At 42.7% G+C, this 16,198-nt stretch overlaps 1 protein-coding gene and 1 long non-coding RNA gene across 3 annotated transcripts in view; one reads left to right on the top strand and one right to left on the bottom strand.

Annotated features, from left to right (window-relative positions):
• LOC147045906 (ephrin type-A receptor 3-like) overlaps window positions 1-7,620 on the bottom strand; it is a 53,666-nt gene extending 46,046 nt beyond the window's left edge. The window contains exon 1 of the mRNA XM_085929703.1: window positions 7,503-7,620. Within this exon, the coding sequence (XP_085785829.1) occupies window positions 7,503-7,620 (118 nt within the window). The remainder of the gene's footprint in view (window positions 1-7,502) is intronic.
• The window catches only part of LOC147045905 (uncharacterized), a 97,042-nt gene that overhangs the window by 79,835 nt on the left and 1,009 nt on the right, over window positions 1-16,198 (top strand). The window lies entirely within an intron of this gene.

Below are 16,198 nucleotides of genomic sequence, written 5' to 3' on the forward strand. Positions count from 1 at the left end.
AATGTGTATGGCTGCACTTCTTCTTCTGCTTGGGTCCTAATCAAGCCTTCGATGCTGCTGATCATCAATATTTAATCAGCATCCATATGCAGAGACTCCTGCTTCTCTCTTTCTTCTCGCCACTCGACGGCCATGGTGCCAAGCTTCTCTGTTATGCAGATTACGGCATAGCTAGAAAGTGAGTGGAACTTTTCACCAAGTTACACATTTGGCACAGTTTCAACCGTTCCAAGCTCACAAACTCATCTGTGGCGTAATTTCAGCCGTTGTACAACATCTCCCTAACATCCGTGCACTTTGCAGCTCATCAAAGAGTGACAGGAGAGCGGGACGCCATGGGGTAATTGTGTCTGTATTTGTGAGGAAATGAGCCCAATGACAAAGGAAACAGAGGAGGAGTGGTGCTGAGAAGCTAAAGGTCACATGCATCCTCCAGCCTCGCACATTACGAGCATTTACTGTAGACTGCCTCCCTCGGTCAAGTGGCGTACAAAGAAAGAGAATGAAATAACATGATTACATGTGACGTCCAACGCTGCTATAGAATCAGTGCTTTGAGTGGAAAAAAAAAAAAACGAGTACTCCGATGATTCGATTAATTAAATTAGGCAGTGGATAACAGATCATTCAGTTCATTAAGAAATAACCATAGAACAGCAAATAAAGAAATGACGAAATAAATAAAGAGAAAGAGAAATAAAATAAATAAATGGGAAAGCAAAGAGGTGCTTTAAAATGCACACCGACACTTTTTCGTCTCCTCTCACCTCTTGTCAATAGCACTTCTCACCTATAATCAATGGGCACACTTATCAATTATGTATTACTCTAGATCCCTTTCCTGACTGTGCTGACTCAGCATTTTTACAGATGCTTTTCAGCTAAAGTAAGCATTCTGGCCACACTTCCTATTAATCCTCTGCCTTCTATATGAGCGTGTAACATTTGTCGAAACGTTAAAATCAAATTTGCTCCCACGGCCTTAACAAAGCAGAGTTATTACCTTGAACAAACATTGTGAAATCGCAAACGTCACGGTTATAGAATTCATGGTCGGGCTCTTATTTTGATTGGAGGTGGAACTAATGAATTAGAGCGGGAGTGCAGCTCTTCCTTAAGCAAACATCAGCGAGCATTCGCGTCTCTATTTGCCTCGGCATGATCCTCTACCGTCTTCACGTTCTGTCTTCTCCTCTCGGGACCTTAAATGGCATTGAACGATGACATCACAGAGCATGATCACATGAATGAAAGCAATGCACATTATGAAACAAAACAAAACAAAAACACCATATGATTGACAGCTGACTGACAAATGACTTTATTGTTACTTTTTTAGCTGAGTCAACTCGTGTACGTTTTTTTTCTTATCTCCCTCACACACATATCTATAGGTTGTTTACATTTCTGCAGCCTTGCTTTTTCTATTCGTGCCCTTACTCATATTTGATAGAAAAGTTGCATCTCCAGAAATGTCAACTTCCCAGAATTGCATGCTCGAGTCTGAACTGTAGCGAGGATGCTTATGGCTGCTAAAAAAAAACATTCGATTAAGCCTTCAGTCATATTTTTTCTATGACTTGGGTGTGGCTGCAGCTTGCATGTAAGAACACGTTAAGGAAGTTTCTCGATCAAATCATTTCTATCATAAATTTATCGTCGGGTCTTTTTTTTTTCTCTCTTTGGTGGAGCTGGGCAGCAGCTGCCAAGCCTCAAGCCACGATGCCAATAGCCTGGCTGGCTCGCAAAGCAACCAGGATGCTTATAGACTTGCGCAATTTCAATGATGTAAACAAACCACGGCGGGGGATGTGAAGCACTCCATGCATAGTTAATTAGGTTGGTTTTAATCGAGTACAAACAATTGACAACGGAGGACAAGCTACGACCAAAGATCTCTTTTGTTCGCTTTATTCTTCAATACAATTAGGGTATTTTTGTTGAAAAAATAAACATCAACAAGATAAATGTAGTATATAAAGTCAAATAAAAATGAGTGGCTAATTACATACAGCAGGCCAAAGCTGTTATTCTTAAAATTGCATTGGTGTAAATTCTGCAAAAACATCCACGTGAAGTTCATTAAAGACGATATTTAGCCTGTGATTGACTGGCGACCAATCCCGGGTGTGCCCAATTTCCTATTCAACATCTGCTTGTATGTATTTTTGCAAATCACAAATACTCAAGTCACAACGCTATTTAGTTAACAACTTCCACACTTTATAGTCTTCGTACCGATCCGATTTTATTTGGTTAAAGAGAACCGTAATGTAGAATGTAAAACGAATGGTTATTTAATAAAGAGCTCCTTTTATAACTAGTAAGGGAGCAGCATACTTTTGGCTCATGACCGCCATACCTTGGCTTGCAACTTTCATTGACTTTAAGCTCGTATGCAATTTACTGGTAACGTAATTCCCCATTTCAATGTCTAGTATTTCAATAGACGATGAATTGCATGTGTTGTCTGAGTCCACTCAGACTTCAGCGTGCTTCCTCTTGTCTGACAGTTGAGACCGGCGAAGGGGGGGGGGGGGGGATGTGGGGGGGTTGTCACGGCAACACACGGGCCGACGGAGAGCAGAGTGCCGCGCAGTTGAGCTATGAACTTTTGGAGTAAAGCAACCCCGCAGCAGGCGCGCTCCGCTCTCTGCTGTCTTTTCATCAGTCGTCTCTCCACTCATCCACAACCCACCAGAGGCTCTGCACTCGTTCTTCTTCTAGTTATCTCTCGCCGTGCGCATCCCCTGGTCATGTCGTTTTAATGGAGACGGCGGATGTGCGTGCGCGTGCGTTTTATTCTTCCATGATTGTTTCCCAACCGCTCTTCCTCATGCGAGGTGGCATTTTTCACCCATTTCTCACACTACAGATTACTGATGACATCACCATGAGCAACAACGCACACGTATACTTAAATAGACTTTGAGGACTCACAACAGTAGTACAAACTATCAACAAAACCCTCGCGGCATTCATTATGTGACTGAATTGAAGTAATTAAAAGGACTAACGCGTTGAATGTGGCTTAGCTCTAGTCTGTGGTGTTGTTGCTGTATTTCCTCTTGACCTTTTACAGTTTAGGACATTCCTCCTGATGAGAGCGGAGTCCTGCTAGCCTGCGGACTCACACTTCTGTCACACAATGGTTGGCCACAGAAGGGGAAATTAGAGCAGTGGGCCTTAGCAGTTGACACGGCCAGGAAATCACATGGCAGACAGGTTGTTACTAGCCATGCGTGGACGGACACACGTCGCAATGTCTGTCACTGCCAAACATCCAAAGGACCTTTGTTGCACATGATGGTGGAATTCACAGTCAATGTAGCTTCCATAGCCTTGCAGGATATGGCTTTTATCATACTCATAACTGTAAACATATGGATCTCAAATCATGTCGCTCCATTGAGATGAATGGAAATAGAGTTAATTGGTTCATATAGCCATACAGACGTATATACAAAGAGTTTCAGCCATCATTTCACTCTCGGCTAGGATCTGACGATCGAGTAAAGCACATACAAGAAAGAACAAAAGATCAATGTGAGGAGTGTTCCGCAATGAGAAACGCTTCAAATAATGGAGGTTGATTTGCGTGGTGTGTTTATTAATATGAGACAAAGCTTCATTGGGCTTACAGTCAGTGTGTGTTTCTCTTTGTCTCTTGTTTCATCTCTGGTGGATTTTTCTTTTGTTTTTCATTGATAACAACACACACACACACACACACACACACACACACACACACACAGTGTATGTTCCTAGCCTTCACACCAGAATCATTCCCTGTCACTGCACTGTATTTATAGGCTCATCTATCAGCTTGCCACAGGAATACTTGACGTTATTTTCTGGACCAAGACCACCAAACTGCCCCCTAGCCATACATTAGGATGGAATGAGTGTCTGTGGGCGTGCATGCACAATGCATGGGCACCGAGCTCACTGTCAATGTATTACACGTATGCAAGCCCCACGTTGATCCGTGGAAGGGTTGAATGAGGAAAGGGAAAACAATCCAAACGAGAGATAAGGCAAAGTAGGACACATATGAGAGGAGAAGATTAAAAAAAAAAAAAACCTGCTTGTGCGTTTGTACGCTTCTCTTTTTTTACTGCTCTCTGATGACAACAAGGATCTATAACCTCTTCTGTTCAAGGTCATGGTTGTTACACGGGAGCGCTGCCATTGCGGGCGCACAAAGGCGCATTCACGGTGAAGTATGCCTTTGCCGATAACTACAAGCAACCCTTATAGATTAAAGCAATTAAAGCAGAGGAGACCTTTGACCCTTGCATTATACCACAGTCAGGAATCTTGTGTGGATCATTAGGATGGTGCGTAGAGGGCATGTTTTACATATGCTTGTCTTTGCAATATCTGCTCATGTTAACCTTACAAAGCAATACAGCCATGCCCACCAGCACCTCCATTTAAGACCAATTGAATGAAGTATAGATTTGGACTCTGCGGACCAATTACAATAACGCTCGTTAATGATGTCATTTTACCTGCCTCAATCTGAAAATGGGGTTTAAGCAATTCTGGCGACAGAGTTGGATGAGCTGCTGGACATAAGTGTGTATACATTGAAGCAGTCAGCCATCTTCCCTGCTTTTACGCATGCTTGGGTACAGCTAGCCGCTTAGCTAACTTGAGCTAGTACGGCTGGCAAGCTAACATGGCGAAACACTTTGTGGAGCCGCTCTATAAATCACTAATCCTTGCCGCCGTGGCAGCGAATAACAAGCGTCACTCGCACTAAAGGAGGACGACGAATACTGTAGCTAATCATGTGACACACTAAACAAGGCGAGAAGAGGAAAAATCTTAAAAGCATTGCTAACCATTAAGCTAACATGAAATATAGCGAAAGGCTGACGTGGTACATTTGATTTAAATTTAAAAAATGTTGCCGTTTAGGGCAAATAATGTATATTATTTTTAATTATATTATGTATAATTAAAAGATAGTTAATCAAGATTAATTCATTGCAAAGCATGTATTGATTTATTACAAAGCATGTAATTAATTAGATTTTTTTTTTCAAGCGAATCCCACTTTTAATGAATCTATATTTAATGTTCTGAAAATACAGGATACCTTGAAGCATTCAATTTATACCTTGAAATGGTCATTACACCTTACCGTAATGTTTGCCAACATTCCAATTGAAACCACAGGTAATTTTTTCCCCACTACACTTGAATTAAAAACTCGCCCACAGATTTACTGATTATTTAAATGCTACAGACTCATTAGCATAACATGAAAGGAATCCCTAGTCGTGTTTTTCTAGGATTGATGGGGGAGCAGAAAAATAGAAAAGAACGCAGACAAAGACGATACGCCAAGATGGGGAAAACAGACTCTAAACTGCAAACATGGAGCCACACACAGAGCGTAGACCTGAGGGCACCCATCCGAACGTTACATCAGTTTGCCCTGGGGCTTCAAACAATACTGAATGAGTGTGTGGAGCGCCCTCTACTGGTAAAAAGCCACTTGTGGGGGGGAAAAAAAGTCATTTCCACTATAGATCATGTTCCCCTGTTTGCAGTTACCACCAATTTCAAGCAATCTGATCAATTCCCCTTGTAGCACTTTGTTACGCTTGTCCGCCCTCGCTACATTTTTTTCTTGTAAATGCCAACAATTTTCGTACAAGATTACGTAGTAAACAAAGCTTGTTGACACTGAAACATGATTTCATTTTACAATATCAGCTCCATCCAAGGGACTTGTTGCTCTTTAATTGCTCCGGAATGGGGGGGGGGGGGGGGATTGTAACTTTTTATGGCAACCTCGGCTCTGTGGGCGGACAAAGATGCTGTATTCGATTTAGACTGACACTTTTTTTTAACAATGTTTAATAATTGTCGAAACTGAGCATGTTAATTAGATTGAGCAGGTGTACCTAGGTGGAAATGGGAGGTGTTTACCATACGGAAGAAAAGCTTGAGGTGCAAATTGGGCCAGTACGTGTGAAACAGCGGGATAGCAAATTGGGAATCAAATCTGGGAAAAATCCGTCAGTGATGGTATACGCTGCAAACAACGGCAGCTCGTTGATCTGAATCAACAGGAGTTTCAATTCATCATCCTTCATTGTGCATTCACCTCAATGAATATTTCATCACATGCATTCTGCATTGTCTCCTCTTGTTTAAACACTCCTCCCTGACTGCCTTTCCTCATCCTCGCTCCTCGTTTATCCTCCCGAGCCGGGGAGAACTCCTCCGGGCTGTGACATACATTCGGCATTGTACCTATACCTGGCACTTACACGTTTAAATTGGAGGTCTCATCCGTTCTGGCTGAGGTGTGGCCTGCTTGTTGAGTGTGCTTGAAATGATTTGTTGAGAGCATCAAGCGTGTTTGGAAATAGTTACAAACATGACATCGATTAGAAGTATTTTTAAGTCGTTATTCGAATCTAATTCTATTTATTCGATATTTCAAGTAATTGTGTTATATATTGAATGATAGCAATTTCGCAAAATGGAGAGGCCTGTTGACTTTGTTTAATTCAATTGTCTAATTGGCAGTCTAAACACATATTAATATAACAATATATTCATTTTCAGCATAATAAATCAAGGAGGCCATAAAATGTCCATCCTCAATCCAAAATCGTTTTTCTCCCTATAAAAAATCCAAATCACACATTGGTGAAATGGTTAAATCGCATCTTAGGCTACTCCTTGCTACGAAACGCCGCTCTTTTTATCTTTTCTTTCTTTCCTCCCCCCCGATGTGTAAACTTGTGGAGTTATCCAAATGACACATGCTGCACTGACACCGGCTGACAGCATCATTTCTTCTCCTCGCCAATAAGTTGCTTAATAAAGTGCTCATCATGAATCCTCCCCGCCTGTCTCCATATAGAGCGATGACTTCTTTTCCCTCCTGCAACTTGCCAGTAAACAAGCCATCTTACATGTTTCAGCCCGAGAAGCAGTCAGAAGTAGTTAGCGACTAAATGTATTGGCCGAACATCGATGTTAATTTAATAACAGAGAAAGGCTGTGACAAATGTAATGCAATTGCTGCCTCTCATTTGCAGACTCGCTTAGATGACTTGAGTCTGCAGGAGAAAAGACATCAGCATCCCTCAACGTGTTTCTGGATGAGATTAGTGTTGTTTCAAGGCTTCATTGTTACAAGTTCACCCACTTTGACATTCCTTGTCCCCATCAGCCTTCTATCGTCACATGTCATGCAAAATTAATGTCAAAATCCAGAGAAAAGGAGGGGAAACGTGACGCACACTTCATCCCCCCCGATCTCCATGCTTTTTTTGTGGCTCTTTATGCATGATTCATCACACGCGAGCGGAGAACTTCATCGGGAAGCTCCACCGCTTCTCACCCGGCAAGTGGGCGCTCCAGATGGGGCTCCTTCTACTCCCCCCCCCCCCCCCCCCTTTTTTTCCTCCTGGTCAGCGCACAACCAAGTAGCCCACCGCGCACATCCACCCACCCACCTACCTACCTACCTTCATTATCGGGATAATTCCTTAAGGCTCCACAGGGTGACAACACGTGAAAAACCACCCAGGGGGTGAGCAGAAAAAGGGAAGGATAGATCCACAAGACGCGCGGAGTCAGGGCCATTTTTCAGGCTGCGCTTCGCCCTCGATGCATCCCTGTTGGCGGCGTGGAGAGTGTGCGCGCAGCCGGGAGATGAAGAGAGAGAGAGCAGAGTGGAGAGAGAGAGAGGAGGAGTTGGAGGAGGTGGGGAAGGACGGGAAGGAGGGTCGCTAACCAGCCAAGTGCTGTCAATCATCCGCCCGGACCCCCTCCTGGCTGCTTTGAACGCCTGTGCGCAATAATGCATCCAAAGTGAAGCTTATTTGCAACGGTGCAAAAGTATAACTACCTTTAATGGAATATTTTTTCACCCCAAACTTACATTTGGAATGGTATCTTGTGACTTTAATTCACATGAGCAGACTGGTAGCCTATTCAAAGCATCTTACTCCATTGAAATGAATGGAAATGCCATTGATCCATCCTGTCCCCTATAAAACAACAACAAAACATTTCGTAATGCCTTGAATTTTAAAAAAAAAACACTTGACTACAGAGATCTATAAAAAACATGTAACGTGTCAAGTAGTGCTGTAATACTGCAGTCGTTAGTGCTAATACCGATCAACTATAATTATGCAAATGATGCATATTGAGGCATCTAACTTGACATTTTGTTCCATTTGACTACTTAACAATATTTGCTATCATATAATGGAAGCAGCCAATGGAATAAAATGAGTGGATACGTGTAACCGCCGCCACAAAGACACCGCAACAACTCCACACGTCTCATTACTGCTCCACAAAAAAAAAAAAAAAAAACACTTGCGTCTTGCTGTACAAAATGTTGTCAATTAGCGCTGCCCGGGCAACATGCTTTTTGTGACGGGGATTAGTGTCAACTTTGTCATCTCTCACCAAACTAGGCTGTGACGGACGCATGCAATCCACCGTCAAACATGAAAATATATTTTTGCACAGCTTTGATTTGAGTTTAGATGCAGGGGAGTGCGCATGTGTCGGCAGCTCTGTCTTTAAAGATGAATAAATAATGTGCGAAGCCTCATCTCAAATGTGTGAGGAGGAGCTGAGGTCAAAAGCCAGTCTTTTACCACTTTATGCAATAGCCGGTTGACAGCGCCCATGTGGTGAAACCTCTGGCCTTGATGTAAGACGCTGTTTAAGAGGATTTAACTTCACACTTGCGTCTGCACATGCTCACCGGACACAATATTAGGTACACCTCCATAAGAATGAGACCACCACCCCCCCCCCCAAATCAAAAGAACTCAGTTGGCTTAGGGACGTGTTTCAATAATGATGATAATAATAATTACAATAATAAGACAGTATTTTAGTTAATAATTAACATACATAATATTATATAAAAACATCATTATGAAAAACATTAAAAACAACACAATAAGACAGTATTTCAGTTAATGAATATAAATATTATTATATAAAAAAAACATGTTTATTCTCAATAACATCTCTTTGTATTCATTATCTATTGAAAGCAGAATTTTGGTGACGGCTCTTGTATTTGTGCTCGAGTGTGTAGTCAAGGAAACAAAAATTGTAAATGCAGATGCAGCTCTTCATCTTGACTACCGCTAAGGTGACCTTGAGCAAGGCACCAAATCATTCCCGCCATCAGCTCTGGTTTGCATACCCAATCAGTCTCCTTGCATACCTGCCGTCTACCTGGCGTAGCAAGCAACATGTACAGCAGAGTGTAAATTGAATTTTCCCTCATCAGTACAATAAATTGACAATTAAAAGTGCAGCGGCCGCCGAGTGTTACGTTGAATTGAATTCCTTTATCATTATTGCACAGTGAAGACAAATGATAGATGGCGATACTCACTCAAATTACAGAGAAGGCACATACAACAATGGTCCTGTTGGACTTTTGCGACGCTTCCTCTCTGCTAGACGTTAGATGCAAGCATGCGGTGATTTATGAAAAGATCACGACCACAATTACATATAGCACAAATCACGCTCCTCTATCATGCTTCTGTTCCAAATGAGGCTCCTGAATGAGGTATAAAAGTGTCAAACACACGCGGATTTATGCCGGAATTCCGTTTTACTCCCGCCCGGGGTCGTGTGAGCGGCTGGAGAAACGTGTGACGGCTTTTGTGGTTTGTGTGCATGTGTCTGAAGCACCCACATTGGTTTAGGATCCAATTATGACAATGATGATTTGTTCTTTACAATGGTTGTACAAGGATGACCTAATTTCCCATCGAGTGGTTTTTCTTTCCTCTCTGCACTTCTCACGTCCTTTTTTTCTTCTCCTCTAACATTTTCTGCTGCCATGACGCTGCATACTAACACATTTGGGTTATCATAGTTGAGTGAGTGTCACTTATGTCACATCTTTAAAATATGTCCTCATGGAAACAATCAGTCTGAACCGAGGATGAGCGTTATTATTTCTGGAAAAAACGGAGGTGATCTCATCCCTCCTCTGTGGACCTCCAACATGCTTAGCCCTCACTCTGCTTGGCCTGACTGGGTCAGCTATTCAAAACTTGCCCTAACTTGGTCTGCAGCTGACTTTCTCTTTTTTCTGCATGCTTGACGTCTATTCTCGGCCAATGGTAGTGAACGAGTTCAAATGCTCTCAAACAAATAAAAATGCTATTACGTTGGCGGTTCACTTTCGACTTGACAGAAACTCCACATGCGAGATATTCTTGACCCGTTTTTAGCTTTCATCTCGGTCAAACGTGTTTGAAACATCTTGATGTGCCGCCAGCATGTATGCATGCGCCACTGCCGGCGCGCGCTTTGCCCGACAAGGGTCGGAGGTGATAATAGGGTCGTCTGCCTTTTCAGGAAGGACCCCCCCCTTCCCCCCATTGACTGCCACACTCTCTATACACACAACCCCTTGGAGGCATTGAAAACCACTCACTCATGTGGTAATGTCTCCATTGTGGCTAGCTAAATGCTTTATGGGCAACAGCTTGGTGCTGGCATTTGGGCAGAGGCGTGAGTCCATATCGTGCTTTGCATGTTGACGGACTCGTCAAGCGCTTGAAGTCCGGAGAGTTTGATTTCTCAGCATCAGGCAGAAGCGGCACAGAGATTTCAAGGCTACACACACACACACACACACACACACACACACAAGACTTTGATTCATCACTTAACTCCACTTCATTCCATTTTTTACTTTTCCAGTAGTACGTCTCGGGTATGCAGGCAGTGCGATCCGTCATGTCAGAGAGTCTCAGAGCGCCCATACAACAAAAGGTGAAAGGGAGTGTGGGAAAGGGCTGGTGCACAAAGCCCGCCCTGCCCCCTGTCTGTCCTCCTGTCTTGGTTGCAGGGACGTTGACACTTGAAGCATCCCCCACCAATCCAGGAAATGTTGGGAGCCAGGCAAATGAACAGAGATCTAGAAAAACTAGAGATACTATGAGACCACAGAATCATTGGAGGGAGACCAGCGGAAGGTACCAAAAAGTGCTACCAGTAAGGATACATTATTTTGGAACTTTAGACCGTCTTTTAGCTACTATATAGTCAAAGATATTTTTCATTATTATTTTATTATTTTTTATTATTATTAATTATTTTTATTTACTTTTAGTCGTGACTTAGATTTTTGTGATATTTGTTATTATTTTATTTAGATTTTATATTATTATTCATTTGTAGTCGTGACTGTACAGGTCAAGCACTGCATCTAAAAATGCATTCTACAAAATCACCGTACACACAGCGCTTAAGTCCCAACTGCCAGTGTTAGAATAAAAATATTCGACAAATTGATCAATCACCATGTCTTTGGAGCACTTCCAGTCCTGACAACCGCTCAGAGTGAGCGATGGGAGACTCAAAAGATTCAAAACAGATATTTCCTGTGTGTCAGCCAGGTTAACCCACTAAAAAGAGCCTAAGAAATTGCAATCTCATGAAAAACATCATTTGAAGGGATTGTTGTTTACGACATATTTCCATTTTGTATGAACACACGGACGAAAGATTAGTAGGCCTGGCGAAAAATTGCTCTTGCCCGGAAGAAAAATATTTACGTGAAGTCTGAAAGGGAGGCGTGTCTTCCGCGTGTCATCCTCAAACGGGAATGATTTATCAATCAATAAAAACTGACCTTCAAGGATCACTTCTCTTCCTGAGCTGACCTATTAGCAAAAAAAGTCGAAACATGCAGAGTCAGCGCGAGGGATGAGCGAAAACAATTCAACAAATATTCAAACGTCCCAAGGCCGAGTCAATAACCCCGTACTTTTAAGTATGTTTGAAAGTACTCGCAAAAACATTCCAAGCACTTTTGAAAAGATTTGCTAGTCAACAATTTTGGCAGTTCCAAACTTCTGTACCTAAGAAATAAATTAAAAAAAGGTAAATTGCGTAAATTGCAAAAGTGTACACCCCCACCCCTCCCGACTTTGCTTCACACATACATTCAGACGTCGGTGTGATTTGTCACCATCCGTCGAGGCCCGGACACGCTGGCTCTAATGGACAAACACTCTTTGTGTGCTAAACAAATTAGCTCCATTACTAACAGACAGACAGCATGGCTGAGAGAGACAGATGGAGACAACTTAAAGGTCTAAGATAATACAGGAGCGAGCGGGAAATAGATTCACCCGACGCTAAACAAATCGCCGAAATCAGGCAAGGACGAGATTCAAACTTTTATTTTCGAAATAAAAATACCAACCTGGCGTCTTATCCCCTCGTTTTGAGAGTGCACGAGCTAGACGAGACATCCAAACCCTCTGGAGAGAAGCTTAATGTGCATTATGGTTCATCCGTCACTCACTCATTACTCACTCGCTTACTTACACTCACTCTCACACACACACACACACACACATGAAGGCTGATCCACCCAAATACACACACTTAACACCACCAGACTGGATGCGAGCGAGACACATTTATCTCAATGCAACTGTGTGGAAGTGATGCTGAGTGCATCTGGGAATGTGTTATTGTGTGTGTGCGTGTGTGTGTGTATGTAGCAGCGAATGTGATCTGCCAGGTTTCGGGTCAAAGCAATTCTCAGCCAAATGATTGGTTCATAATCCAATTGACAGGCTAACTCCCTCTCCTCGTCTTGTCCTCTCTTTTCTTCCCCAACGTTTATCATTCTTGTTTTTCTCATGATGTATACATTACCGGCTTTTTTTCTTCCAAGCGTTTCACCTCTTGTTTATCTGAGATGCTCCTCTTCTCCATCCCATAATATAAACTCATCAGTCCGACTAGGCTGTCGTCTGTTCTCATCCCTCCCAGTTGGGTGAGAAGGACAAAGATCAAATAAATATAATTATTCAGATCTAGTAACTTCCCGCCCAAGTCGAATATAATCCATGGTGACAAAGATAGCATCATGATCATAATAATAATCATCATTTGAAACTTTGTTCATTTCACCCGTCTAACGGAAAAGTGCCTCACTCCAGGAATTTATGACGGCACTTCCATAAATCAGATCTTATTGATCCCTGTAGTGCAATTGGTTCGCTACTACTGTTCAGCATGCACTTAGTGGAGGAGCACAGAGTACAAATACAAAAATAATTATACTGCAGAAATAGATGAGTACCAAAAAAAAATGTTTTTTTTTTACATTATATAGTGGTTTATAGGAGCAGAATTAAAATATGTAAGATCAGATATCCAACATTAAATTTAAATTCACTGATGCTTAGATGATGAATGATCAGATAAGAATGTCAATTAATAAATAAAAAGATGGGATGGAAAGTACTCCCATTTATTGCCTATTCCTTGCACGTGCTCAAAGCTTGACATTTATGGTCTAGACGCCGTGCAAGATGTCACCAATGAATTTAATCAGGATTGCTCATGCATTTTCGGATTTATAGACCATCCCTTGACAAGGCCCACCCACCCTTGGTGATTTTTTATGATCAGTAGCGGCCATATTTTTGGGGAGGGATCAGAAAAACACTTTGTCATTTTGAGAGAGAGAAAAAAAAAAGCAAACCTCATTTGAAATCTTAGCAGCTGCTGTGGATCCATACTTCCGTGTGACTCAGCAATCAATATGGCACACGCCCATGCACATGTGTACACGTCCTGGGAGGAATCTTTCTTATCGGCAAACATCAGATCAAGCAGATACACTCGAGTGACTATCGGGGCCAGATGAACTCTCGGTGAATCGATGTTTTTCCTCTAAAGCCAAACTCATCAGGTCTCGCCCAACCAGCTGCCTGCCGTTGGTTGCCGTACTGATATTAAGAATCAGACGATGTGCTCCCGAAACCGTATGAGCTTTAGTGGGCCAGTGTGACAAGAGAACCCCCCCCCCGGTCCGAGCTCCCCTGCCGGGCTCGGGAGACAAAGACGAGGGCCCGTGTTGCCAAACAGGGGCCTCACTCATCACCCAGGGGTCAGAAACTCCGAATAATCGAGCCCAAACAGAAGGACGCACACACACTCGGGGATTAAGGCTTTGATATGACCCTGCTTAACCCGGCAGAGGAACAAATAGCGACGTGTCACCGGGGGGAAAGAGCTGTTGGAAGAACCGGAATCGAATCAGGCTGGCGCTTGGTAGGCCAATGGTGGAGCCATGTGCTTGACCCGCTGCTAAAAAGGCAGAAAGAAGATTTTGAAGGTTTAGAAATGGACTTTGTGATCAAAGGAGACAAATGATGGGATGGATGAAGAGACCTTGCTGCAGCCACTCATTATGAAGGAGCGCCTTGCTCTAAAAAGGGGACATATGCTCTTTGATCCTCTTAATATCGGTTTTCACGAGCTAGAGCCAATGGAGATAAATGACCAATAACCACAATAAACATCAATCGGCGGATTTCCTGCCTGTTTGGAAAAGTGCTTTATTTTTTTTTTTACTAGTCGTACTAGTGAGGTTGTGGGAGTCAAAATTTTTCCTGGCAAGCTGACATTTTCACTTTAGCCATACAACTTACTTTTGGGCTATGAAACGCAGAATCATGTCAGATATCGCCTCAAGGCTCTGAGGGTTATATTTTTACCACTCTCAACTTGCGGGCTAAATTTAGATGGCTTTCTCAAAGGCCCGGACAAGGTGGCGGTCCCGTCTCAGAGACTGTAGGAGAAGCTTGTCATCTAGTGGCTAAATATAAAAGTGCATTCATATATTCAAAAGAGAGATTAGCAGATCATGAATTTATTTTCTAGCAGCTCCTCCATATTTTGCCGCTAACTCCCAACTTTAGCCACAATGGCCTGCTGACAAAGCCAGAAAAAAAAAAAAAAAAAAAGCTATAGAAAGATTAAAAAGGTACCCGCCACCTTTACTAATCGGTCCATTTGACCAATCTAAGTAGAAGGGAGGACAATTTGCCGTCTATAATGGCATTGGCAAGAAAGAGACAAGTTACTGAGGCGGTGAAAAGCCAGTGCCTCAGAAATGATCGGGCTGGATCAGCTGTGGCATTGCACGGCGTCCGAGCGTGAAGAAACGCAGACTGAGCGCCATTATAATTAAAGCATATATTGATTAGACTTTAGTGTCCTCTGGAGCGTGCGCCAGAGGCGCCGGGTAGGTCAGTCACTCTCGCAAGAAGCGCTTCGAAGCCACGAGAGCAATGTCTATGCTAATGGCTATGCTAATGGCTATGCTAATAGAAGCCTCGCTTTTCCGTCAATTATTGACGCCTGCTTGAAATGGCGGCTTGAAGCACAATTGAAGCTTTGTGCGCAAAAAGGGTCAATAGCAGTGAGATGGATACCGGGGTGCGGGAGGTCAACCTCGCCACCTTTACAAAATGACTTTGCTAATTGAAATATTAATTAGAGGGGAAAATGACATTTCTCAAGAGGGATTTGTGTTCATCTGGTGGTATTGAGGAGGAATATATACATCCATGAAGGCCTTGGGTAAATGGCTTAGGATCAAGCCGAGCTTAGAATAAAACGCGTGATGTTTGATGGACCTCGAGTGAGTCTGCGGGGGCGGAACATCACGCTGGTAAAGGTCAGCGTATCGACCGCTGCCTACTCTTGATATCAAAATCATCTCTGCTCTTCTGAACACTGTCCAGAAGGACATCTGTCTTAAAACACTCCAAGAGCAGCGTCATCCTTTCTAAAAAAGTTTTCCCGTCCAATTATTTCCCATGACTTCAGATGAACTTCCCCGAAGTGTTTACAAAGATAGAGGAGAAAAAAAAAGGAAGGGAGCTCTCTGATCGTGAGGGAAAGGAAGAAAATGACACATCTTTATCTTCCGGGATGAATCAAAAACATTCCTCGGAGCGGCAAGAAGGATAAAACGAAAGCTTGATACGTCTGCAGCGGAGTCCTCATTAAACAAAGAGAGCCAAATTTATCCGTCAAACGTCTTGTAATTTTTGCAGCACACCAAGACGGCATTCATGGGTGCGTTTGGTTTGTCCCTGAGGAAGCCCAGGTTTCGGGTATGAAAATTGTATTTTTAAAAGCTATTAATATTGTGCGTCCACCTCGAGCTTTAATGTATTGCGTTATCTGGTTCTGATGACTGGGTAAAAAGCATTCAAATGCTACTGGCGTCCCAATAAATGCCTTAATGTAGCATAATTTAACATATTAAAACTGTCACAATTTGCATTTATTGAAGGACTATTCCTCTGCTGCCCACCTTGGCCACTTGGGGGCAGTATAAGAC

This window comes from Syngnathus leptorhynchus, chromosome 14 (assembly GCF_054491065.1).
Source record: "Syngnathus leptorhynchus isolate UIUO chromosome 14, UIUO_Slep, whole genome shotgun sequence".
NCBI classification, from domain to species: Eukaryota; Metazoa; Chordata; class Actinopteri; order Syngnathiformes; family Syngnathidae; genus Syngnathus; species Syngnathus leptorhynchus.